This window comes from Poecilia reticulata, chromosome 19 (genome assembly GCF_904066995.2).
Source record: "Poecilia reticulata chromosome 19, P_reticulata-male-v2, whole genome shotgun sequence".
Classification (NCBI taxonomy): Eukaryota; Metazoa; Chordata; class Actinopteri; order Cyprinodontiformes; family Poeciliidae; genus Poecilia; species Poecilia reticulata.
In genome coordinates, this window is record NC_088848.1 from 17,409,340 (window position 1) to 17,432,948 (window position 23,609).

Genomic DNA, 23,609 nt, shown 5'->3' on the forward strand with positions numbered 1-23,609 from the left:
AAAACATGGGAAGCATTGTTCTCAAAAGATATATGATGATTCTATTAGTCTCTTTTTTATTCTTCTGTAAAACTTCCAAGAGGTCCCAGGACGCTGTTCACATTAGTTTCGGGTTTGGACATTGACTAGATCCCGTGGTTCTCAATGCCAGGCCTCATGTTTTAGGTGCTTCCCTTTTGCCACACACCTGGCTTGAATAAGTGGGTGATTAACAGGCTTCTGTACCACTTGATGGCATGCAGAGAAGACCATGCAGTCATTTTAATCAGGTGATCTAAAACAGAGACACGTCTAACATACAAAGGGCTGTAGTCCCCCGAGGACTGCAACTGAGAAACACTGGAACTGAGAAACACTGGACCAGACCATTGCAATATGTTGATTCTGTTCTTGTTTAGCTATTCTGCCATAGTTGCTGTATTTGGGATCATCGTCCAGTTGACGTCCAAGTGTGGGCAAGGTTCATGTTTCAGACAGACAGCCTCGCATTTGACTCTAGAATTGTTTGGTTGTGGTTCTTGGTCAATTCAAAGATAGGAGAAGGTAGAAAAAAGCCCATTCATTACACCTCAACCAGCACTAACTAGGGTTTTCTATAAACATGGTTCTGTGCTTTATGACCAAACCACTCTACTTTGATCTCATCTGTCCAAAGGACGTTGTACCTTGAGTCTCGCGCTTCATTCAAGTACAGTAAGGAAAGTTATCTTACTCAGCAATTTCATGCAAGTTTAGTTAAGTCTTTCTCTGATTGTCCTGTCATAAATTTCAACAGTTAAAATGCTGACAAAGTAATGGACTCTCTAATCCAAGAAATGTGCTGGGATGTCAACTCAACAGAAAAAGTAAAGAATCTTCTTTTTATTTTATTCTGATTATATGATCTGTTGAGAACCAGGTGACCTGATTTCGTGGCTTGGTACGATTCAGGTATAGAGCTTTGGCTTAAACCCTTTTTGACCCTCACGTGCAAAGGGATTAGAGCTGCCATTGTGACAAAATATTTTTTGTTGTTTGTCAGCTCGTAGCGAGTTATTCTGGGAGGACATGGCGATGCTGGAACACAACGCTTACAGTTATTGGCCTGGTTAAAGTCAGAGTCCGGAGGATTAACAGCCCTAAGTTATGTCAGGTGTATAACACCTGTGGTGCATGCAAACATAAAAGAGCCTCGTTCACACTGAAGGCAGGAACAAACATGACTCCACAGCTGATCCATGGGTACGGAAATGCGCAGCAAGCTGTGAGGGTCTCTGATAATCCCAGAAGAAGAAACCTGGGTGTCTTCTAATTTTCAGGTTGGGACAGTCTGTGCTGCAGCCTCCTGTCACTCAGCCAGCCTCCTCAATGACTGACCTTCCTTTAGCGGGTGAACCTCTGAGCAATGTTTCCACCTCCTAAAAATACCCGTTAGCAGCAGCAACTCCCACCACTCAGGTCGCCGTGTCAGTAGCTGTTCCAGCCTGGAGGATTCAGCCGCTGCAGACCTGAGTCTCATTTTGACCAAAACCTCTTAGAGCCTTTCCTCAGTTTGGGTTATAGTCCTTAAAGTGTCCTCAGTTTAACTGCTCCGCTTCAGACCTTCTTGTTCTCTTCGTATCAGTCAGAGAAACAAAAAAAGTGATTTTCTTGGAGGTGATGCTGTTCTCAGTCTCTCCTGGATTCTGACAGCAGTTCCTTCACTTCAGGACCAGCCGCTTTCTCTATCTTGATGCACAAACCTCTGGAGGACCCGGCAACCTCCCCGCCGCGCCGGTACCTCCACAGCAGAACCCTGCTGATCTACTGCTGCCATCGGCGCTACCCGCACCATGTAAACTGGACGTGGAGCTCATCGTTTGAGACGGCTCTGCTGCAGACGCTCTGCCGAACGTTCTCGTGAGGTTCCAGATTTTGCTCCGGTTCTCTGTCTTCACGTCTTTACGTGAGAACTTTTTTTTTTCGTAGAATAACGACTGAAACATCATCTGAAGAATCCAGTGCATTGAGTTCCATTCATAAATAGTCATCGACCGATTAAAGGCGGATTCACCCTCTCGGTTCAGGGAGAACATTTTTTTTCCTTATTCCGACCTTATTCGAAATAGTTTCAGAGATGAGAGAGTTGCTTCCCGTCCCAGTGAGGCGGCAGCGGGAACGTCTCCCCAGTCTTCCTTCTACCCCCTCTCACTCCTTCCCCATCACTTCCTTCTCCATCCAGACTTCCAAGAAGTTTCCATTTTTCCACGTGGTAAAATGCTACAGGTAGGACAGCCGGGTATTTGATTAACTGGAAAGGTTTTATCCACTTGTATTCTCCATTGCAATGAACCTTTAAAAAAAAAAAAAAAAGACATTCCCACCACATGATTGTGTGTTTATCTTGTCAGGTACGAAGCTGAGAACGCCTTCTTCTCCAGCCTAAAGCTCAATGACTTCAACATCATTGATACTCTGGGAGTTGGAGGCTTTGGAAGAGTTGAGCTGGTACGTCTTGATCTGTACGTGTTTTACTAGTCAACATCCATCCATTGATCCATTGGCTACACCCGGTTGTCCTTGTCCATTATACATCCCGGACAGATCGCCAGTTCGGAGGTCAATGTTCTAACAGAATAATGAACCAGAAACTCTCTGTTCCACACCAGTTTCTGAACAGGGATGAACAAGTTTTAGACATGCTTCTGAACTTGCATGTCTGAAACTTGTACCAGACATCCAGTTCCGGACCGTTTAATTATTTGTTGAGTCATTTTAAACTGTTTCATTGTCACTGCGTGATAGCAAAGTGTCAGCATCTGTAACTGGAAACCAGTCCAAATATGGTTGAGGGGGTCATACACCTGCAATCCTGGACCAAAACAGGCTCAGGGATGTTCTGGGTTGGGTGGAGGGAAGTGGAGAGGATGGAGGGATGAGGCATTTGACGCACTGCGGCTCAAGGAGTTCGGTTTCTCTAGGACAGGAGGCGGGGCTGGAGGTGACTGTTGGTTAAAGGGAAAGCCCTGCTGCGGGTTTGCCCAAAAACAGATTAGATTCCAGGCTTGGCGGTTGGGGGGGTCCTCCTGAAGTATTTTTAGTCATTCAGAGTGTAAGAAGGTGAACTCTGACCTCCAGACTGCCTGTCTGACCCAAATGGATTGCTAATGACATCATCGTAACTGAAAATCTGACTCTGCAGGTCCGCTTACTCCCTTTACATCAGCATGGCCTTAAATCTTCTAGAAATATTTTTGTTTTGAGCTCTTCCCTGTCATCACAGTATATTTTTTAGATGTAAACAATAATAATAAAATACTTTTTTTTACATATAGTCAAAACACCTCTTTGTCTAATAATAATAATAATAAATGAAGTTTCCAACATGTCAGTAAAACCAAAGTAAAGCACATAGTTGGATTTGTCTTTGCTGGGATCCTCTGAGTGGAAACCCGGCTCCAGTTCCCAGTGTTTTTCCGCTGGTGCTAGCATGATCGGGGCGTCACGGGTTGGGGTTGGAGCTCAGGTGTCCTGAAGTGGAGAATCCGTCCAGGAATAGGAATAGATTGTGTCATGTCCTACAAGAAGCACAGTGCGGTGTTTACAGCATGAACACTCAGTAGATCCTGACACCCCTCAAGCACATTTCCTGAGTTTTTAACTTTAGAACGCTTAAAAAGTTTCTAAAATAAGCAATGGTATAATCTAAAAGGATAATTTAAAGAAAGCAGGCCAAATTCAACCAAAAGCATAAATCAGAAAAGAACCTCATGCAGGGAAAGCAAATAGGTGTTCAGCTGGTCATTTTCGGACATTGCACAAAGTGATAAATAAAACACATATGAGCTCTCTCTGCAGGTTGGCAGTTGTGCTGTGGCGTCACACTGCAAGTGTTTTGTAGTAATTGATCTTTCTTGCTTTCTTGCCCTGCTGTATTTGCTGTCTTTATTTAGGTGCAGCTGAAGAACGAGGAGGCGAAAACGTTCGCCATGAAGATCCTGAAGAAGCGTCACATTGTGGACACGAGGCAGCAGGAGCACATCCGTGCAGAGAAACACATCATGACCGAGGCACACTCGGACTTCATTGTCAGGTCAGAGAACTGCGTGTTTTTATGTCTCATGAAATAATAAATGTAAAAAAAAAAAAAAAAAAGACAAAGGTGCCAGTAAAGCATACTAGTTTAACCTTAAATGAGTACTTGAATTTGTCCTGATGTAAGTAAAGTTGCAGACATGTCAGGTTCCCTCTGTGACTCTGTTCTTGGTGTTCAGGTTGTATCGGACGTTTAAAGACAGTAAATATTTATACATGCTGCTGGAGGCGTGTCTGGGTGGAGAGCTGTGGACCATACTGAGAGACAGGTATGAAACCTGTCACCAAGATGATACCTGACCGACTAAAGATTTATTTAACTTTACTGTCATCACAATTATTACCCACTAATTAAAATAAATTATTTTTTACTTCATCATTCACCTATTTATGTCAAGAATATGTTCTCTGACGCTTTTGTAATATTACATAATGTATAATTATTATTTGAGAGTGTATTAGATTGTTTCCTAGTATTAATATCTGTATTAGATTAGTTTAGCTTATTTACAATTACTCTATGAATTACAGAACAAATTTGGGAAAAAATAATTATGTCATTTTTTTTTTTATAATATTACGATTTATAGTGAAAATGTATATTTGAAATTCTTTTTTTTAATTATTAAGTTTACAGTGGGTCTCCAGTATTCATTGGGACCACAACAGGTTGCAAAGAGCTAATAGCCATGAATACTTGAGAATGTCTCTAAATGTTTATAACTGCATATTGAATTGATTCAAACACCAAATATACCTTAATATGAATCAATAAGAACAGTCAAAGCCATCTTGTCGCTACCACAGAAGATAATACAATCCATCTTATCTCTGCTCTAGGAAGTATAACCAAACTGCAGCAAATAAATAAATAAATAAATAAATAATAGCACCCCTGAGTTGACTGCTTTGCAAATACTACCTAATAGCATACAGTATAACATATTATATTATGTGTTGATATTTTTTCTTCCCAAAGTGCATTTTCCTTTGAATAGCTTATATTCTATATAAAAATCAACAAATATGCTAATATTTCAGCAACTAATCTGGAGCAATATTCCAAATAAACTAAAAAAATCCACAAATAAGTGAATCCATCAGTACTAAACCGCAAATAGGCTACAAAATGATTACAAATCTAATTTTTTACATATTTGAATAAACAGAACAAAACATATTATTCACATATTGGGTCTGTATTATGTAATCTTATAATGACTGGTATGAAAATGTCTCCAAATTCCAAATGCATTGATCATTTTCTGCATCTCTGTTGGTTGCAGGGGTTCGTTTGACGACTCCACCACTAGGTTCTACACTGGCTGCGTGGTTGAAGCATTCGCTTACTTGCATGCCAAAGGCATCATCTACAGAGACCTGAAACCCGAGAACCTGATCCTGGACAGCCGAGGATATGCTAAGCTGGTACGTCCACCAGATCCACGCGGGCTACCTGCGACTCATGTTCAAAAAGCTCGGCAAATGAACTGAATCTGTGAATCTAAATTTTTGGTGTTCCAAGAAACTCCAGTCATGTAACTGGTGTCAGGGAATAAACTCCTTGACAGTGTCCAACTAAGCAAAATAAAAAGCACTGTCCTTTTGCAGGTGGATTTTGGTTTTGCAAAGAAGATTGGATTCTGTAAGAAAACATGGACGTTCTGCGGGACACCAGAATACGTTGCTCCAGAGATCATTTTGAACAAGGGTCACGACGTATCGGCCGACTACTGGTCTCTGGGGATCCTGATGTATGAGCTGCTGACAGGCAGGTAGGGATTCCCATACCTGAAATTTAAAAAATCTGAAATGACCAGTTCGGAGTCCGACAATGTCGGTTTGCGTCTGCAGTCCTCCGTTCTCAGGTCCAGATCCCATGAAAACGTACAACATCATACTGAAAGGCATTGACATGATCGAGTTCCCCAAGAAGGTCACCAAGAATGCCGCCAACCTCATCAAGAAGCTCTGCAGGTAGCATGGACTGTTTCCTAAAACACAATTCACTAATTCTGACGCCAAATCAACTACTTAGTCATGTCTTCCTCGTGTCTGCAGGGATAGTCCATCGGAGAGACTAGGAAATCTGAAAAATGGAGTGAAGGACATCCAGAAGCACAAGTAAGAGAGCTACAGTGAGCTAAATGTTTACTTTCAATCGTCTGGAAATGAACTGAATGTTTGTGTGTTCAGGTGGTTCGAGGGATTCAACTGGGAAGGACTGAAGAAAGGAACACTAACTCCACCCATCACACCCAAGGTAGGTTAGGAGAAAATCAAAATCCACTTGGATTGTAACCATAATGTTCCGAATGAGCCTGTTTTTTGGGGGCGTTTTCCTGGTCTTGAGTTGTACTTTTGATTCCAGGTGTCCTCTCCAATCGACACCAGTAACTTTGACAGTTTTCCAGAAGACACGGACGAGCCGCCGCCCGACGATAACTCAGGATGGGACTATGATTTCTAAACTGAGTCTGCATCTTTGAGACGGTGTTAAAATTGGAGACCCGCCAGGATGAAGAAGCCAACTGTGGCGGGTTTGTTCTCAATCTGAACTTGGGTCCAAGTGTGAATGGAAGCGCATGGAGAAAGGTTCTCTGGAAGATCGAAGCGATGCAGCAGATCAGCTCTGTTCATTCAAGAAGAGTTGAGCAATGAAGCAGCTCAGCGTCCAGAGCTGGGGGTTTACCCCCCGTGGCTTTACTTTCTTGACTCGCTTCTGGTTCTGGGAAGTCACGGGAGGCGTGATGAACAGTTGAGACAAACAGATGGCTGCTGAAATTTTCTAAGAATCTGAGTTGTCTTTTAGGCTGCAGAGGAACTCTGAGGCAGTTCTTTCATCACATGGACCACAGAGGACTTCTATGAACCCACTTTGTTACTGCAAATTCACTGAACCGGCTGCAAATGTAGTGATTCTTGAGAGTTTGTGTCAAAAAGTGCTGGTTCTTAGCATCTCTTTCAGCTTTTAAAAATCCCACCAGAAAGCTGACAGAACTTGAATCACCATCTGCTTCCTCTGAAATGTGTAAGATGTTATTCACAATACATCTTCTCACCTGGAGATCTTTTATTTATTTATTTTTTTTATCAACAAGGTTGGGGTTGTAAACAAGGTTTAGCTTGCTTTTCCTGGGAGGTATAATTATTTTTAATTGAGCAGCTCTAACAAAATACGCAAATAAATATTTTAAATATTTACTCTTTTAAATACTAACAAATTTTATTATTTAATATTATTATGTGTTTAAATTACATTACTTCAAATATAATTGATTTATTAAATTCAATAAATTGAAAATAAAAAAAGATTCAGAACATTTAATTTCTTACTCCCTGGAAATAGAGCAAATAATTAGCATTACTCAATCCAAGTAGAATAGAAGTCAGACAGTAGAGGGAAAAAAATGTATACTTTATTGATGAGTTAAGTTTTTTTTTTATGTAAGGCATAAACTGACTGGATGAGATCTGATTTTGTCAGTTACAAGAGAGTGAAAATGGTAAAAAAAATTATAATAATGAAATGATTATGTGAAACTGTTGACCTTACAAAAATGCCTTTCTTCGTCATTGAAAGGTAAATGAACTGAGATCAGAATGGCTTCCCAGGCCTCTGATAGTTAAACTTAGTGCATCACAACGTTATTTTGGTAGAATTCTGAAAACTTGCTTTGTTATTAACCTGCCAAAGTCCAACACTGCCCAAAGCCTCAGAGCCCATTTGTGCATTAATAAATCAGAGCTGAAGAGTGAGTCCACATTCAGCTCTCTAACTGAGGGCCGGCTTATATACGACGCCTCCAGTGGCAGGAATAACTTCCTTACAGCCACCTTAATGCCTTCAGTCACGACTTCCTTTCTAAAAACTAAAGAAACTTTGAGGATGCAGTACAAGTTTCTGCTTTGAAACTTCTCTGTTTGCAGGTTTTGACACAATTAATCTTTGAGTTGCAGCATGAAACTGATATTTGGTGTCATTCTTGAGTATTCCAACATATACAGGCACTTCCATGTCTCTGTTCCTCTTCAGGTGGTTGTTTGGGAGGTATGCATGGTCAGTACACGTGTAAAGTAGTTTGAAGCAATCTCTTCTGATAATGCTTGCTCCAGTGGCAGTGTCAATAATTTAAATATTGCTCGTTCTGAAATCTACAGAATTTGACAAACACTCAGTTCCAGGCAATTCCTGAATGAAGGTCTAATATCACACAAAGATCGTGAACGAATGTCAACAATGTCCATGCTGAGCTGGAAACTTTCCACTTGACAGGTGTAATTACAAAAACAGTCAGAGATGATGTTTCTATTAAAGAAAAGAAAACCATAGGTTGGTTCTCAAGCATTTCGGATGCATTGTAGTACCATCTGGTGGGTAAATGTTGCTATTGTAGTTCTCTAAAGGTGCTGAGAAAACTTTAAATTCACAGTTTTTTGCCCGTTGTGCCTAAATGTGATGTGTGGATTATGTGACAGCAACCAGCCCTCTCACTTTCAAACGAAATGAACTAAACTCTTGGAATCCTTCTTCCATTCTGTAGACACTTCAATCTACTCAGTAGGCTGTAGTTTTCACTTTGTGCCACTAGATGTCTATGTTTACAAAACTCTGTACCTTTAACTCGTATTGCTTCCTTACACAACTCAAGATTTCTGCTGCAGACTGAAATTAACTCTGAAACTGATGATGACAAATATTGATGATAAGGTTTGCTCTCTCTCTCTCTGATCAATCAACTCCTGATTCATCCACTAAATACAGGTTTTTTTTAAAGAAAAGTCAAACGCAATCCCACCTCAAATCAGACGAGGATTAAATGTCAACTTTCTTCATTAAGCCTAAGATCACGGTTGAAAAAGTCGTGGCCGCAGCAAAATAAGCGATGACGTGCAAGGAGCTTTGCATGCTAACAAAGTTTATGTGAAATAGTTTCAACAATTGTGCAATTTTGATGTTCCATTCCTCAAACGAGGATATCTGATCTCTGTATTTTGTGCCGTTTTTAAAAGAGTGAACACCTGTATGTATTTTGTATAATGCTTTTGTATCATCAGTCAGACTTTACTGCAATATTTTTGTAAAACAATCCGTGTGGTGTGACGTCTCTGCATGACGCCAGTGGTAACGGTGTGCGGTTTGCGCCGGCAGAGGGCATGGTAGAGCTCAATCAGTAACAATCAAAATGATATGACTTTTATTTTGTTCAGAAAAGTCAAATATAAAGACGGCTCCTTTTATGTGTTTTCAGTCAGCCAGTGCTTTAGAGGCACTGACATGATAAAACCTCTCTGTTTCTCAATGTCAGTGAGGTCATGTTGGAACATTAAAGTTTAGTTTTGGACCACAAGGAAAAAAAAATGTATACTTAAGTGATGCTATTTTGTGTTTATTGGTGATTTATTTGTATATTAAGAAATATGTTACTATAGTTTCTATATATTTAATATTTATGTTACAATTGTAGCTGAAGAAACTTTCTGCTTTCACGTCCAGATAACCTTTCTGAGTCTGACTGTTAGAAATCTGAATGCCAAGCTCTATGGATGTGTTTGAAAAATAAAAGGTTCCAGAATAAACTGAAGCAAAGTCAAATCATATTCTAAATCTGCTGAATTTAAATGTCGAGTGAAGCTTCACTTACATAAGATAGTAATTTGGTTAGCAGCTGATCTGCAGTAAACAGAGATGGCGTAGTTACTTTGAAAAATTAACTTTAATCGGATTACTGACTACACCTTGAAAAAGTTACTTAGTAAGATTACTTATTACTTGATTGGGAAAGCAACTAAGTTACATTAAAAGTAGCTTTTTTAGTTACTTTCAGCAGCTGCTAACAACAACGGTCTGTGAAAATTATATTGATCTTTGCCAATACTGAATTGCAAGTTATTTTATAATGGTAATATCAACAATGTATCTCCATAGCCTTTTCCATAAAATAAGCATTTTAGCTTTTTCCTTCTCCCAGGTCAGTGCACCAGTGCATTAACATTAGCAAATATATTAGCATTTCACTGCTTAAGTCAAACTTAGCATTTGGCTGCCACCCACTAGTGCACTACCTTGCAGGACAAGCATTTTAGCTTTTTTTTAATTATTTTTATTGATTAACTATGTTTAGTATACGGAATGGAGCAAGTCAAAGTAAGACAACATGCTAGTGATACCCCACATGCTACTGACAGCATTTAAGCTAACATTAGCATCTTGGCTACCGTAGTAATGAGTACAGGTTGGCAATGGTGCTAATTTTTAGCAACCCCTGATTTGGATCCAGGCACACTTTGTCAGGCCCTGTTTAAATTTTTCTGAAGCAATTTTCTAGTATTACCTTTTATTAATTTGGTGTTAAGAGATTAGTGTTTTTTCTGGTAATGAACTGCCACGAAGTATAAATCTAATTTTTACTTTTGTGTTGAATGTCTGTTTTATATTTACCACCAATGACAAAACAAACCAAAAAAAAACATTTCCACTTTTCTGCAGAATTCACCAACTGCACAATTCTTAAGTAGTATGAGGTAAGCAGTATTTCAAAAGAGCAGAGGAATTGTCATGTTTTTTGAACAATAACAATATTTGTTGTTAATCTGTTGCTAAGAGATAAGCGTGCTTCTGGTAACCAAGTGCCACGAAGTAAACATCAGATTCTTACTTTTGCAAAATGTACCAATTGTAAATTTCTTGTGTCGAAACAGATAAGCAGTATTTCAAAATAATGTATGTTTTATAAACAAGAATCCTACTTGTTATTTATTTGGTGTTAAGAGATTACAGTTTTTTTATGGTAACAAATTGCCACAAAGTATAAATCGATTTTTATTTTTGTGCTTAATGACTGTTTTATGATATATATATATATATATATATATATTTCAAAAGAGCAGAAGAAATCCTAGGTTTTTTAAACAATAACAATGTTTGTCATTAATTTGTTGCTAAGAGATGAGCGCATTTTCTGGTATCCAAGTGCCGCAAAGTAAACATTAGATTTTACTTTTGCGAAATTGACTAACTTTGTGTCTAAGTAGATAAGCAGTATTTCAAAATAACTTATGTTTCATAAACAATAATCCTACCTGTTATTAATTTGGTGTTAAGAGATGAGTGTTTTTTCTGGTAATGAACTGCCACAAAGTATAAATCTAACGTCTATAAATGTCTGTTTCATATTTACCACCAATGACAAAAAAAAATGTAAAAAAAAATCCACTTTTCTGCAAAATTCACCAACTGCACAAGTAGTATGGGGTAAGTAGTATTTCAAAAGAGCAGAGGAAATGTCATGTTTTTTGAACAATAACAATATTTGTTGTTAATCTGTTTCTAAGAGATGAGCGCGCTTTCTGGTAACAAAGTGCCACGAAGTAAACATCAGATTTTTACTTTTGCCAAATTTACCAATTGTAAATTTCTTATGTCTAAACAGATAACCATGTTTATGTTTTATAAACAATAATATTACTTGTTATTAATTTGGTGTTAAGAGGTAACAGTTTTTTTTCTGATAACGAATTGCCACGAAGTATAAATCAAATTTTTATTTTTGTGTTAAATAACTGTTTTATGACATATATATATTTACCATCAATGACGAAAAAAAAATTGTTTCACTTTTCTGCAAAATTCACCAACTGCACAATTCTGAAGTTGTAGTATTTCAAAAGAGCAGAGGAAATTTTTTTTTGAACAATAATAATATTTGTTGTTAATCTGTTGCTAAGAGATGAGCGTGCTTTCTGGTAACCAAGAGCGCTCATCTTTGTACTTGTAGATAAGTACAAAGTTGGTACTTATTTACCAACTTTGTGTAGATAAGTAGATAAGCAGTATTTCAAAACAGCTTATGTTTTATAAACAATAATCCTACTTGTTATTAAATTGGTGTTAAGAGATGTATGTTTTTTTCAGGTAACGAACTGCCACGAAGTATAAATCTGATTTTTACGTTTGTGTTTAATGTCTGTTTTATATTTACCACCAATGACAAAAAAAATAAATAACATTTTTACTTTTCCGCAAAATTTTAATGAGCGGTACCAAAGAAAATAAATACTATTAAATAGTAAATGTTTGATGGAGACTGGAAGTGGAAAAAAAGACAGGAAAAATAGAGCACAAAGAGTCCGTTTTTGATAAATATTCAGTTTGTTCCTCTAACTCTTGATTTTAGAATAGAATAGTGAAGTCCATTGGTAGTATGGAAGAAAGAAAGTACATATTTTGTTTTCCCAAGGATCTTGCTTGCTCTTCTTGCTTCTGACCACCAGATGTCAGTATTTCAACAATTTTGTTTGGTGCCTCTAGTTTCCTTGCCACGAGTTTTTACTGTAATACAGCTCTGGAAATAGTTAAGAGATCACTGCACAGTTTTCTAAAACATCAGCATCGTAAAAGTAATGTACAAGTAACGGAAACAATACCAATAAGGAACTCAAAGTATTACTTAACAGAGCCCAATAACATAACATAGAATATATTATTAACATCACCAGCTTACCAGCAACACAAAATAACTCTGAAGTATCGCTCCACAGCTGTTATACACATGCGTATTAAGGCCCCCACATACTCAGCCCTGAGATAACGCTTGCTAAAAGCCCCCGAGCAACGGTCATCTTTATCATTGGTGGAGAGATACTGCCCCCTATTAGCACTATGTCAAACTGTCAATTAATCAATCAACTCACTTTGTTTTGGAAAATTGTCAACATTAAACACAGGAAACAACTGTGACTGGTGATGAGTAATATACTCCCTATTTTTATAACCAAAATGATGAAATATTTCTGATTTAACCCCAAGAATACAACAAGTAAATAACACAAAAAACACAAAACAATATCAGTTTATATCGACTATTACGCTAACGTGTGTGTGCCTCACCTGTCTGTTCTGAACTTTTGTAGAAGCAGTTATTTCTACATACATGTACAATCTTTTGTTTGCATTACTGCTAATATGTTTTGTGTATGTATTGGCATCATCGTCATATGATTCCTCAGTCAATATATTGAAATTTTTCAATTCATACCTGTCTGTGTGGGCTTGATTTTCACATTTGTCATTTATATTTCCTCCCTGTCTGCCTGCACTACACTTTTACATGTTTGCTATAAGTGCAGTTAGTCTTTCAGTCATGCACTTTTCTTTCTGAACTTGTACCTGGGTCATGGAAAATTATATTGAAGCTCATGGAGAGTCATGGAAAAGTCATAAAATTTTTTTGTTTTCTAAATGCTCTTATTTTGGTCTTGAAAAGAACAAAATCTCAACATAACTACACATCAGTCCGTCTGAAACATCTGATGATGCAATTTTGAAATATTAAATGATTGATGTTTTCATCAGCTTCTCAGTACTTCAGTAGCTCTTGTACCAAATACTTGCTTACTGTGGCTGAAGTAATTTCTTGGATTCTCCATCAATCTCTGTCTGCTGAAAAAGAGGAGGATATTTTGTGTGCGTCTCTCTGTGAGGCAGCAGCGTTCACTGGCTCTAAGGAGAAGGACGTCCCTCCTCCTCCTTCTCCTCTTTCTCCTTCATCCTGCGCTTTTATGAATGAGTTGATGATGTCAGCAGCAGGGCCCTCCCTCTCTGATGCGGGAAAAACCTCACAATCAGATAGAGAGACGGTTCCCCACACGTCTCAAATCCTGACGGAGGCAAACATCTCCATCCTCCTCCTCCTCTCAGCCCCCTCCTCTTCCTCTCAAGACTGAGGATGAGTAATCCAGCCGGTGAGGGAGGGGAGACGAGAGAGGTGCGCACACAGTTAGGGAGAGAGAGGGGGAGGAAGGGAGGAGACCATTGCATCATCACCATCATCATCATCAGTGAACGTGCAAAACGACAGGCTGAGAATTCAAAAAACCATCCTGCTGAGCTGAGTCTGATCGGAGGAGGCTAATTCCTGAGCACTCACTGCCAGCGCAGGAGGAAGGAATCAGGAGAACATAATCTACGTTTCACTGAAACACCTGGACTGCACCGCTGAGAGAGGGAAGGATTTATATTTAACCTCCTTGCATCTGGCTGACCCACAGGGATGAAGCAAATTCGTGGATTAAACGCTGAGTGAGTCATCCTTTCGTTTGGAGGACATGATCGTACACCAAGAAGCAACCAGCACATCTTCCTGCCCCCTCAACATGTAACAGTCCAGGGACAGAGAGCAGACTAATATCTGGATCCATCTCAGTGACGGGACTCACTGCTGTCCGTGTTGGACACACTCCTCTCAGGACCTGGTTTATCAGTGTGTCGGCATGTTTTGCTTCTGCCTGCAGAGTTCCCTGCTTAAGCTCCAGGCTCTGGATGTGGAGGGAGGGTCCTCACGGGGGACGTCCCCAGAGGAGAGCCCCCCTGCCCTGGACAGCAAGGAGCAGAAGAGCCCCTGCGTCCCCGTCGAATTGGGGGGGAAGGACGGGAGGACAACAGCTCTCTGCCACAGAGCCCCAACAGATGAGAACCACCCTCCAGGTACACCTGTCTGTCTCTGTCCCCACCTGTCTGTCTCTTGTCCTCATCTTTCTCTTCCTTCCCCAACCTGTCTGTCTCTGTGCAGGTCAGACGTTGTTCCTCTTAAGCTCCTTCTGAACTGTTTTCAGGTTTTTGTCTCTGGGTTTCTGATGAATCAACTCCTTCTAGCCTCTCAGAGAGTGTGTGTGTGTGGGTGTGTGTGTGTTTTCAGTCTCCCACCTCCCTTCAGCAATCAGCTATTTATAGCCACCGAAGTAAAAAACTCTGTGAAGCACACTGACCTCCTTCGGCTCCTCGGTTCTCACTCAAACTGCGTGCTTCACCGAGGCCGGGCTCTGTTAGCATTTGCTGAGAATTTAAAGTGGAATCGGAGACAACGCAGGATCGTCTCCTGTAGCAGGAGCATCTCCTGTAGCAGGAGCATCTCCTGTAGCAGGAGCATCTTTACAACTAGCTAATTGCTGAAAATGTTGGCGAGCCGATGTGATCCCATGAAATATGCATGAGAAATGGGCCATTATGTCCGTTAATTTGTCGTTTTTTTTCACCAGAACTCCTGACGGTCCTGACCAGACCTTCACAACCCCCAAGACACCAGCCGTTAGCGTCCATCCATCTCAGCCAGCAGCCCCTGGTCTCCGATGGGACATTGTCCCCCAGTCCTCATCACTCCCCACAGAGGAGCAGCCCTGGGGGTGAGGTTGGAGGAGGAGGTGACGGATCGGAGGGGGGAGGAGGAGGAGGAGGCGGAGCTCTCCTCCAGCTGCTGGCAGGCCTCCCCAGCCCCCTACCCTCCCCACGCTGCTGTAGCCCCAGCCTGAGGTTCAACTCCGACCCAGATACGGCTCCATCGCCACCCTGCAGCCAGCAGTACATGCTGTGAGCATCCAAAGCATAGCGTTGAGATGTTAACCTTGGTTAAAAATACGGGTATCAAACTCCAGTCCTCAAGGGTGGATGTTGTGCGTTTCTTTGGATGAGAAAATTCAGCTGCTTGATTCAGGTGTGCTGAACTGGGAAGCACCTAAATGTTATCAAAAACTGTCCATGGAGGAGTAGAGTTTGATGCAGGTCTCTGCTGAAATTAAGAAAGGGATTCAATCATTTGAATCAGGTGTGTTGGAGCATTTTAAACAAATTTGAAATACTCAAGAGAGCTGCCTCTCAGGATGGCATCGATTCACTGGAATCGACGGCTTCTGGACATGTTGGATCACATCCTGACATCAGCTATGACTCAGTCAAATGTATTGAGGGAGACTAGTCTGCGAATAGTCCTGAAATACTTTCAGTTTTAGGAATTTCACAGACGCAGGATGTGACTTAGAATTTGAGTTGTGACTTTTGAACCTTTACATCTGTCCAGTTTTAGTCTAAATATGTTTCAGATGATTTATCTGATATAGGAACTGAAATGGGATGTGTTGGTCCAAAGATGGCTCTGATTTTATCAGTCTTCTTCGAGTCTAGAATTGGAGCCCAGTAGTTCTTTTATGTTTTTACAGGTGTAGTTGTTGACGGTTTTCTTTTGAGTTGGGCAATATGTGTCCAGATTTTGGTACAATGTAGGTCTGGGTTTAAGAGACTTCAACAGCAAGCTTTGGCACTTGTTGATACCGTGTCTCGATATGAGACTGGATGTTTGATTGATCAGGAATAAAATTCTTGATCTATTCTTGAGTTTTATTTCTCCTGTGCAGCTCTAGACGAACATGTTGTTGGCTTTAAATCAAATCTGGGTTTTGACCACAGCAGTTGTAGATGTGGGAATTTGCTGGTGGTTTTCACTTGACATTACTGATCTGCCGGTGGATTTCGTGATGTAGCTTTTGTTTTGTTTCTTCGGGAACCCCATTTGGACTCATTTACACTAATATTCCTTGGTATTTGGTTCTGTAGTGGTTCTAATTTGTTGGTCCACAGATTCAGGTCTGGGCTCAGACAGGACCGTTCCAAAACTTCAATCTGCTCCTGGTGAATACAATGTCATGCTGGTATACTTTGTGCTGTAAGATGACATTTCTTTTCATCTCCAGCTTTCTAACAGCTCCCCAAATATTAGACAGTTTGCATTCTTATGCAACCACATGAATTAATTTTTTACTTCGTTAGTTGCTTTTGTGTTTTTCAGTTGGGTCCTATGGGTTACAGGTCGCATTGCAGGTGTAGAAAGTTCTGCGGTGATTTATTTTGATCTCTTCTTTTTTGCCATCAGAAAGTAATCAACATTTTAATGGGGAAATGTAGATTTTTTTTTGTATCCATTTTAGGCTCCTCTGAATGTTCATTCATAGTAATAGGCAGAGACACAGTGTGGGACTGGTTATTTGAATGTCTATTGGTTGTTGTCAGACATAAAGAAGTTTCCTTCCAACATAAAAAGATTTATCAAAAGAAGCAGAGCATGTTGAGTGAAATCTAGTGAGACTGTTTTTTCTTCCTGTCCTGATGAGGAGATTTTATTCTGACCTTGTGTCTGCCTTTTTAATGCATCTTACATAATCCATCCATCATTTTATCTTTAGAGCCAAAGCTTGAGGCAGGGGGTCAAAATGTGTCCATGACCCAGATTGTGGTTTGATGTCTCACTGGGACTCTCTCTCTCTCTCTCTCTCTCTCTCTCTCTCTCTCTCTCTCTCTCTCTCTCTCTCTGTCTCTCCATATCGCCGAATTTGACGGTGATGTGGAAGGTTGGGTTTCCCAAATTATTCAGGCATTTTTAAGATTCGACTCCCTGATTACGGGTACGGCTCTGAGCGTTGATGCTAAACAGAAATGAGTAAAAACTGACACATAATATCAAGTTTGAATTTCACTGAGGCCCTGGTTTGTAGTTTATATTCAGCAGAAAGATGAAAACTAGTGAAGCTGAACCCTCACGTTCCTCTATGCAGGTGCAGGAGTCTCGGGGACAGGACTGAGGTTTCAGAGGACGAGTGTCCAGCGTCCATCCCTTTCCTCACCCGACACATTCAGAGCCTGAAGAAGAGGGTTCGCAGGTTTGAGGATCAGTTTGAGCAGGAAATGAACTACAAGGTAAATCTGCACTTCCTCTCTCGTGTGATGAGGTAGCGGCCGCCTAAATCAGTTTAAAGGCTTCAAATGCAGCTTCTTTTTCTCTTTCTATTTTCGCTTTATTTATGGGATATATTTGTATATCACCGTGGAATAGAACAACAGGAAAACGCATGATTTCCAGCTGTGTTTTTTAAAAATATATCTATACTTAAGCACAGTATAAACCGTTTCATAAGCAAACAAAATGAAGACTGTTTCTACACCAGACTCCCACGCAGTCTTGATATTCAGAATATAATCCACAAAAATAGCCAATTGCTTTACCCTTCTCAACAACTTAAAATTCATACAAATAACCTGAACTTTTAAGATGGTTTTCAAGGGCAGTAGATTTCAGCAGACAGCATCTAAGATTAGCATGAGAGCTAATCTTCCTGTTCTGAATAGAAAGCTGAGGAAAACCTGCTCAACACACGTGGAAGACGGAAACTCCCCATTTACTGCATGTTCATAAAAGCATTAGAAACTCGTTCATGTCGTAATTGTCAGATAAGTTATATGCTTTGGTGCTTATTCACGCCCCTCTTCTGAATGCCGCCCGGGACAACTTCCCAAAACTTCAAAAACTTCAACCGTCTACTGATATGTAAAGTCTAGTATTTGACTAGATATTTCTGTGGATATTTGTTGTTATGATTTATTTTAAATGGTTTTGAGTTATTTAGTTAATTTGAGTCGTCGTCTGTTTTGTGTTTGCTTGTTTTTACAGCCGTCCCACAACGATAAATACTCAAACCCGGAGATGATCAGAGTGATGGGTGAGCTGGCAAAAGCTCGCAAACAACTTAAAGGTAAAATTCAACAAATATCCACGATTTCTGTCCCAGCTTATCAAAGAAAAAAAAAAGAAACTGATTTGAATTTAGATTTTTCACAATTACTACAACAAATGTGCTGTAGTTCGAACAAATATAAAAAAGACTAATAAAAAACAACAAACCACATGTTAGGTATTTAATTGGTCTTGCTATAATATCCTCTGTTTTCTCTGCAGCAAATGCCATAAACGGTTCAACGCAAATTTTAATGTAAATGTTATCCACCTTATTTTCGCTGTTGTTCTGAATGTGTATCCTCCGCAGAGTTGAGACTTCGACAGTCGGTGTTTGAGTCAAAGGAGCAGGAATCCAGCGAAACATGCAGGTAATATTCCATACAATTTCATCCATTCATTGTTTGAAGACTCTTAGAAGTGTCAGGATTTACACAGACAAATTAATTAATTAAAGCAAGAATATTTTCATCTGGGTTCTTTGCACTCAATCTGCAGATCGGGTTCCGGCCAGCAGGGGGCGTCGGACCACAAACCATCTCTAGAGGAAACTGTGGAGTCTCTGTTCAGGCGGCTGAGAGAAAAGAGACAGTCTCTGGGTCTCCCTGACAACATGAAGGTTTGTGTTCGCTGTGGCGGCTGTCTGAGTTGCTCCTGTGAACTGAGCCTGACCTTCGCTTTGACTTCCTGTCTGCTCATGTCGGTGTGCAGGAGATGACGCAGGCACAGATGGTCCTGGAGAAGATCACACTGCAGAAATGTTTGCTGTACTTTGAGAGTGTTCACGGCCAACCAGTAAGGCCCCAACAGAAACTTTACCTTCATCTCTTAATGAGCTTAATGAGAAGGGGCGTAATGATACAACTGATACACTTCGGATATATCGATATTGACCCAATATTATATCAGCAAAATTCATACGTACTTATATTAGTTATTTTGTCGTAAGGAATGCTAGAAAATGCTTTATCAAACAGTAAACAATAGCCAACAACTATGTATTGGTAATTATTAAACAATCGGTCTGGAGTGGAATACCGGAGCAGAGTGCTTCTAATGCTTTTATTTGAGATTTAAAATGCCGATACAATCTGATACTCATATTTTTTATTTTTGGCTTATATCGGACCGATTTCCGATATCAATATTGGATCGGGACAACCTTATTAATGAGGCTTTTTTTCCCCCTTTAGCTTGTGTAGAAATGCTGTTGAAAAGCTCATGTCAATATAAAGGGTTTCAGAGTTTCATCATCTCCTTTTTATCCTTCAGGGAACGAAGCAGGAGAAGAACCTGGTGAAGCCTCTTTATGACCGCTACCAGATGGTCAAACGGTTACTGTGTGCCAGCCCCACCATCACCACCATAGTGAGAAACAAACACACACACACACACACACACAAATTGCTCTTGACCAGTTTTGCTTCTTTCTCAATTAGAAAAAAATCTGAATCAGAAGCAGATTCTGTTCTGGTGGCGCTCTTAATAAAAATATATTTCAGCTTTTACTTAACTGAAGCTTAATTGCAGTTGAAAATCAGTTTATACAATGTCTAATTTACGAAGACAAAACCACAGAAGCCTAATCCATTTTCTGTGTCTGTCCCTCAGGAGGAAGAGGAGGGCTCAGATGAAGAGTCTCTGACCTCCTCGGTGGTTAGTGATGTTCTAGTGCCGCCTTCTTGCAGAGCGACGTGGCCAGCCGCCAACGAGGAGGACAGCGACCGGGACAGCGACCCGGCCTTCGTGTCCCCAATAGACGAGGTGAAAGCCGTCCGCCAGCAGGGCGCTCTTACCACGGCCAACCTGCACGAAGCGTCCAGGTGTGCCTTTTACAACAGCGTCTGCGTTCTTCATGTTTTACGCTACAACTGAGCCGAATGTCTTTTAACCCTCCTGTCCTCCTGCTGGATAAGGTCTCAGCTGCTGGAGTGTTTACGGCAAACCAGAGCTGAGAAGAAGATCAGGAGGAAAGTTCTGAGGGAGTTTGAGGACGAGTTTTACCGCCAGACCGGACGGTACGCTAAGCTAACAGCGCCTGTTCTAAATCATGAGGAAATACACATTTTGCAATTGTTAAACTTTGTAGTCAGAAGAAACTGACTTGGCAACGTTTCTTCTGACTTTGCTAAGTCAGAAGAAACTTGGCAAAACGTTTGTCCGAGAGCTTCTGTAGTGCAGAAAACGTGGAAGAATCCCCCTTTAAGAAACAAAATATTGAGGATTCTGTTCACTTCTGGATGTGATCTAAATGAATCAAAAGCTTTGTAAACGTGTCTGTTGTGAGTGATCAGTGATGGAGTTTCCCCCCTTTCGGCTCAGCTGAGGTGACGTGAACCACAGGGTTCTCCCTGTGTGCACTGCAAAAAAAAAAAAGAAAAAAAAGAAAAGGAAAGTCTCTATAATTTACGGTAAAATACCAGCAGCACTGGTTGCCAGAATTTTACTTTTTAATCATGATTGTCATGATTAAAAAGTAATTTGATCGGGATTTTTTTAAATAAGCGAGCAGCCGTACATGGCGTAACTTACAAAGTGATTGGTTTTCCCCACAGGGTCTGCCAGAAGGAGGACCGCACTCCGATAAAGGAGGAATACCAGGAATACAAACAGCTCAAAGCCAAACTGCGGCTGCTGGAGGTTCTGCTCAGCAAACAGGACGTCACCCAAACCCCCTGAAGGCAAGCAACAGATGTAAACTACGAAAAAAAAGGGGAAAAAAACTGAATCAGATGTTGAAAATTAGTGCCATACGTCAGACAGGACCATAACTATATATCTTCAAGATAGCGGTGTTTCGACACAATGTTTGAAATGACTCTGACCCGTTTTCCACATGTTTCTCACACATTTCGGGCGTGTTTCCAACATGTTTTCAGGTATTCAGTCTAATTTGTCTTCAGCATCAGTTCAACATATCGCACAAGTGCAAAATCCATTTACGGCGTCATTCATCCCACAGCGGTTTTCTGACGTCTCTACAGAACTTCCATGCGTGCTCGCAGAGTTTATACGGTTTGTCGTTTGATCGACGGTAGACATGTTCGTAGTGTGTTTAAAAGGTTGTCCTCTTGTGTGTTTGAAGTGTTGCCTCTGTGTGTCCGTGTGTCTGAAACTGTGTGACTCTGTGTTGGACGTTTCCGGCGTGAGCCACTCCCGCTTCCTCCCCCCCATCCCCTCCTTCCCTCTTAAACTGCCGTTAAGCTGATCAGTCAAAACGCCCGGACTTTGGTCGCACACCGAAACTTCAGTCTAAGTGACTTCTGCTCCGGTCTAGGCCCAGTTTAATATGAACAAACATTCCTTCAATCTCAGACGTTCATTTTTTTTAAAATAAACGAGTCTGAGCACGTTTTCATTTGTGAAGAAAGTTGCACAGATGGTTGAGATGCTTTCATTTTATTTTACCACATGAAGACGACCAACCTTTAAAAAAATAGATCATCAGATCCACCTTATTCCTGGCTGTGGGATTAACTATATTAGTTACTTCTAGCACAATAATGGCAGCTGCTTCAAAATGCTTCGTTTTTGTACGTTTTAACAAAAATCACACACCAACAAGCTGCATCTCAAACATGTCTGAACATGTCTACTTTTAGCAATAGTTACAACTATCCGACAAAGCTTGACCATATATTGGTTATTTTAGAAATGATTGCTAAAAAATAGTCTAATGCACAACTAATGTCTTAAGTCACTTAAAAACATTGAAATAACCAAATGAATCCTATATTAAGTAATATTTTCTTTTTCCCTTCACTGCGACCGTCACAGAATCTGACGAGACGGACACATATTTAATTTTATTTCATTCGAGTTCATCCTGAAAGTACTGGCATGATGATGTTATTCAAATCCAAAAATCACATTTAACTTATAAAGGCTGATGTTCCCACATGTTTTTAATCACTATTTGCTCTAACAGAGACGGCTTGTTTACATGCTAAAATGTTACTTAGTGAAGTTTTCAATAATCTATGAAAAAGCATCACAGCATCCAGGAATAAAGTGGATCGGTAAGCAAGTTTCTCAAAGCAGATAAACAAAGATTAATAATGAAAAGAAAGATATATAAAAAAAATGTGTAACTTAAATATATATATTTTTAATAGCTTTGCTTCAAAATTAAAAACAGTAAATAACATATAAGGTTATTTTCGGTTATTCACTGTTTGTAATCAAAATTCAGTTTGCGTTCCAACAGACTGGAGAAATAGCTCGACTGTGAAGCCACACTAGTTTTTACATTTATATTTTTTGAAATATAGTTTTAACATTTGTGCCTTTAATAATCACGGTGGTATTAACAACGTTGACAAGAAGCTGTGACTCAAAACACGAGAACAATCTGTTACGCTTTTTAGCTCCGGTTTAGGGAAGAAAATATTAGTTTTCAATCCGAACGAGATGCTTCCTATTATAAAATAGAACCAAAAGATTAGAATTATTTTTTAACTATTCAGTTATATTTAAATATAATGTTTGTCGCTCTTTGGTCAGAATGGTTTTGAGAGGAAAACATCGGAGGGATCCTCCGCTCCAGCGTCATCGATGTACATGTGACGTCACTTTAAGTGCAGGAGGACGTCCATCGCTCAGTGTTTAATCCGACTGCTGAATGAACAGAGATGCATGTTTTAATACATCCAAGCACTTTAAAAAAAAAAAAAAGGGAAAAATCATTTTCACCCCAAAAACTCAATATGCAAACGGGTTTAGTTGTTCCGGTGACATTTAGTTTTCCACATCTTGGACAGATTAGAGTTTCAGTTGTTCGGGATAAGAGTGCCGACGGATAATCTGTAAATAATCTGTGAATGTGCGAGATGTAGAGAAAAAAAAAAAAGGGCTTCCAGAGGCCGCAGGGCTCAAATGTCAAACATCACACGAGTAACGTCTGTGCGCCGGTAGATCTTAACCGAACTGTGATGCGTTTTCACAGTTACGTGCCGAGTGAAGCTGGAGAACAAATCCGTTTTTTCCCCCCACCCGAGTTTGTGACGATGAATCATACGACAGCCGACTAAAAAAGAAAAAAAACAAAACAAAAACAACAAAACGTACTCCGTTGTCGAGGGAAAGCATGTGTAAAATAATCATAATCGAGCTTGTGGGTTCCGTTATGTACAAAGAAACCTCGGTAGTCTCCTGTAACCCCCGACCTCTCTGATGAAACGTGTTTTACCTGACCGAGGTTTAGTTGTCCGCTGACTTCCT

The 23,609-nt window shown here is 40.1% G+C and overlaps 2 protein-coding genes across 4 annotated transcripts in view; both read left to right on the top strand.

The window, feature by feature from the left end:
* The window catches only part of prkg1b (protein kinase cGMP-dependent 1b), a 46,659-nt gene extending 37,026 nt beyond the window's left edge, over positions 1 to 9,633 (top strand). Inside the window, exons 1-10 of one of the 3 annotated variants that reach the window (XM_008437700.3) lie at positions 491 to 2,244; positions 2,370 to 2,466; positions 3,912 to 4,051; positions 4,233 to 4,322; positions 5,340 to 5,481; positions 5,665 to 5,828; positions 5,908 to 6,030; positions 6,115 to 6,177; positions 6,250 to 6,316; positions 6,425 to 9,633. In XM_008437700.3, the coding sequence (XP_008435922.2) occupies positions 2,096 to 2,244; positions 2,370 to 2,466; positions 3,912 to 4,051; positions 4,233 to 4,322; positions 5,340 to 5,481; positions 5,665 to 5,828; positions 5,908 to 6,030; positions 6,115 to 6,177; positions 6,250 to 6,316; positions 6,425 to 6,523 (1,134 nt within the window). In that variant the 5' untranslated portion in view covers positions 491 to 2,095 and the 3' untranslated portion in view covers positions 6,524 to 9,633. Of the gene's footprint in view, positions 1 to 490; positions 2,245 to 2,369; positions 2,481 to 3,911; positions 4,052 to 4,232; positions 4,323 to 5,339; positions 5,482 to 5,664; positions 5,829 to 5,907; positions 6,031 to 6,114; positions 6,178 to 6,249; positions 6,317 to 6,424 lie in introns of those variants that run through there. The other 2 variants (XM_008437699.3, XM_081600404.1) reach the window with 2 other exon arrangements.
* Positions 9,634 to 13,684: 4,051 nt separating this feature from the next.
* Positions 13,685 to 23,071, top strand: LOC103481899 (protein FAM13A-like). Its single transcript, XM_008437702.3, has 11 exons — positions 13,685 to 14,539; positions 15,091 to 15,418; positions 17,434 to 17,575; positions 18,327 to 18,408; positions 18,700 to 18,760; positions 18,888 to 19,008; positions 19,101 to 19,184; positions 19,662 to 19,757; positions 20,001 to 20,212; positions 20,306 to 20,407; positions 20,945 to 23,071. The coding sequence occupies exons 1-11, from the start codon at positions 14,326 to 14,328 to the stop codon at positions 21,066 to 21,068; spliced, it is 1,566 nt and encodes a 521-aa protein (XP_008435924.1). The 5' UTR covers positions 13,685 to 14,325; the 3' UTR covers positions 21,069 to 23,071.
* Positions 23,072 to 23,609: the final 538 nt, after the last annotated feature.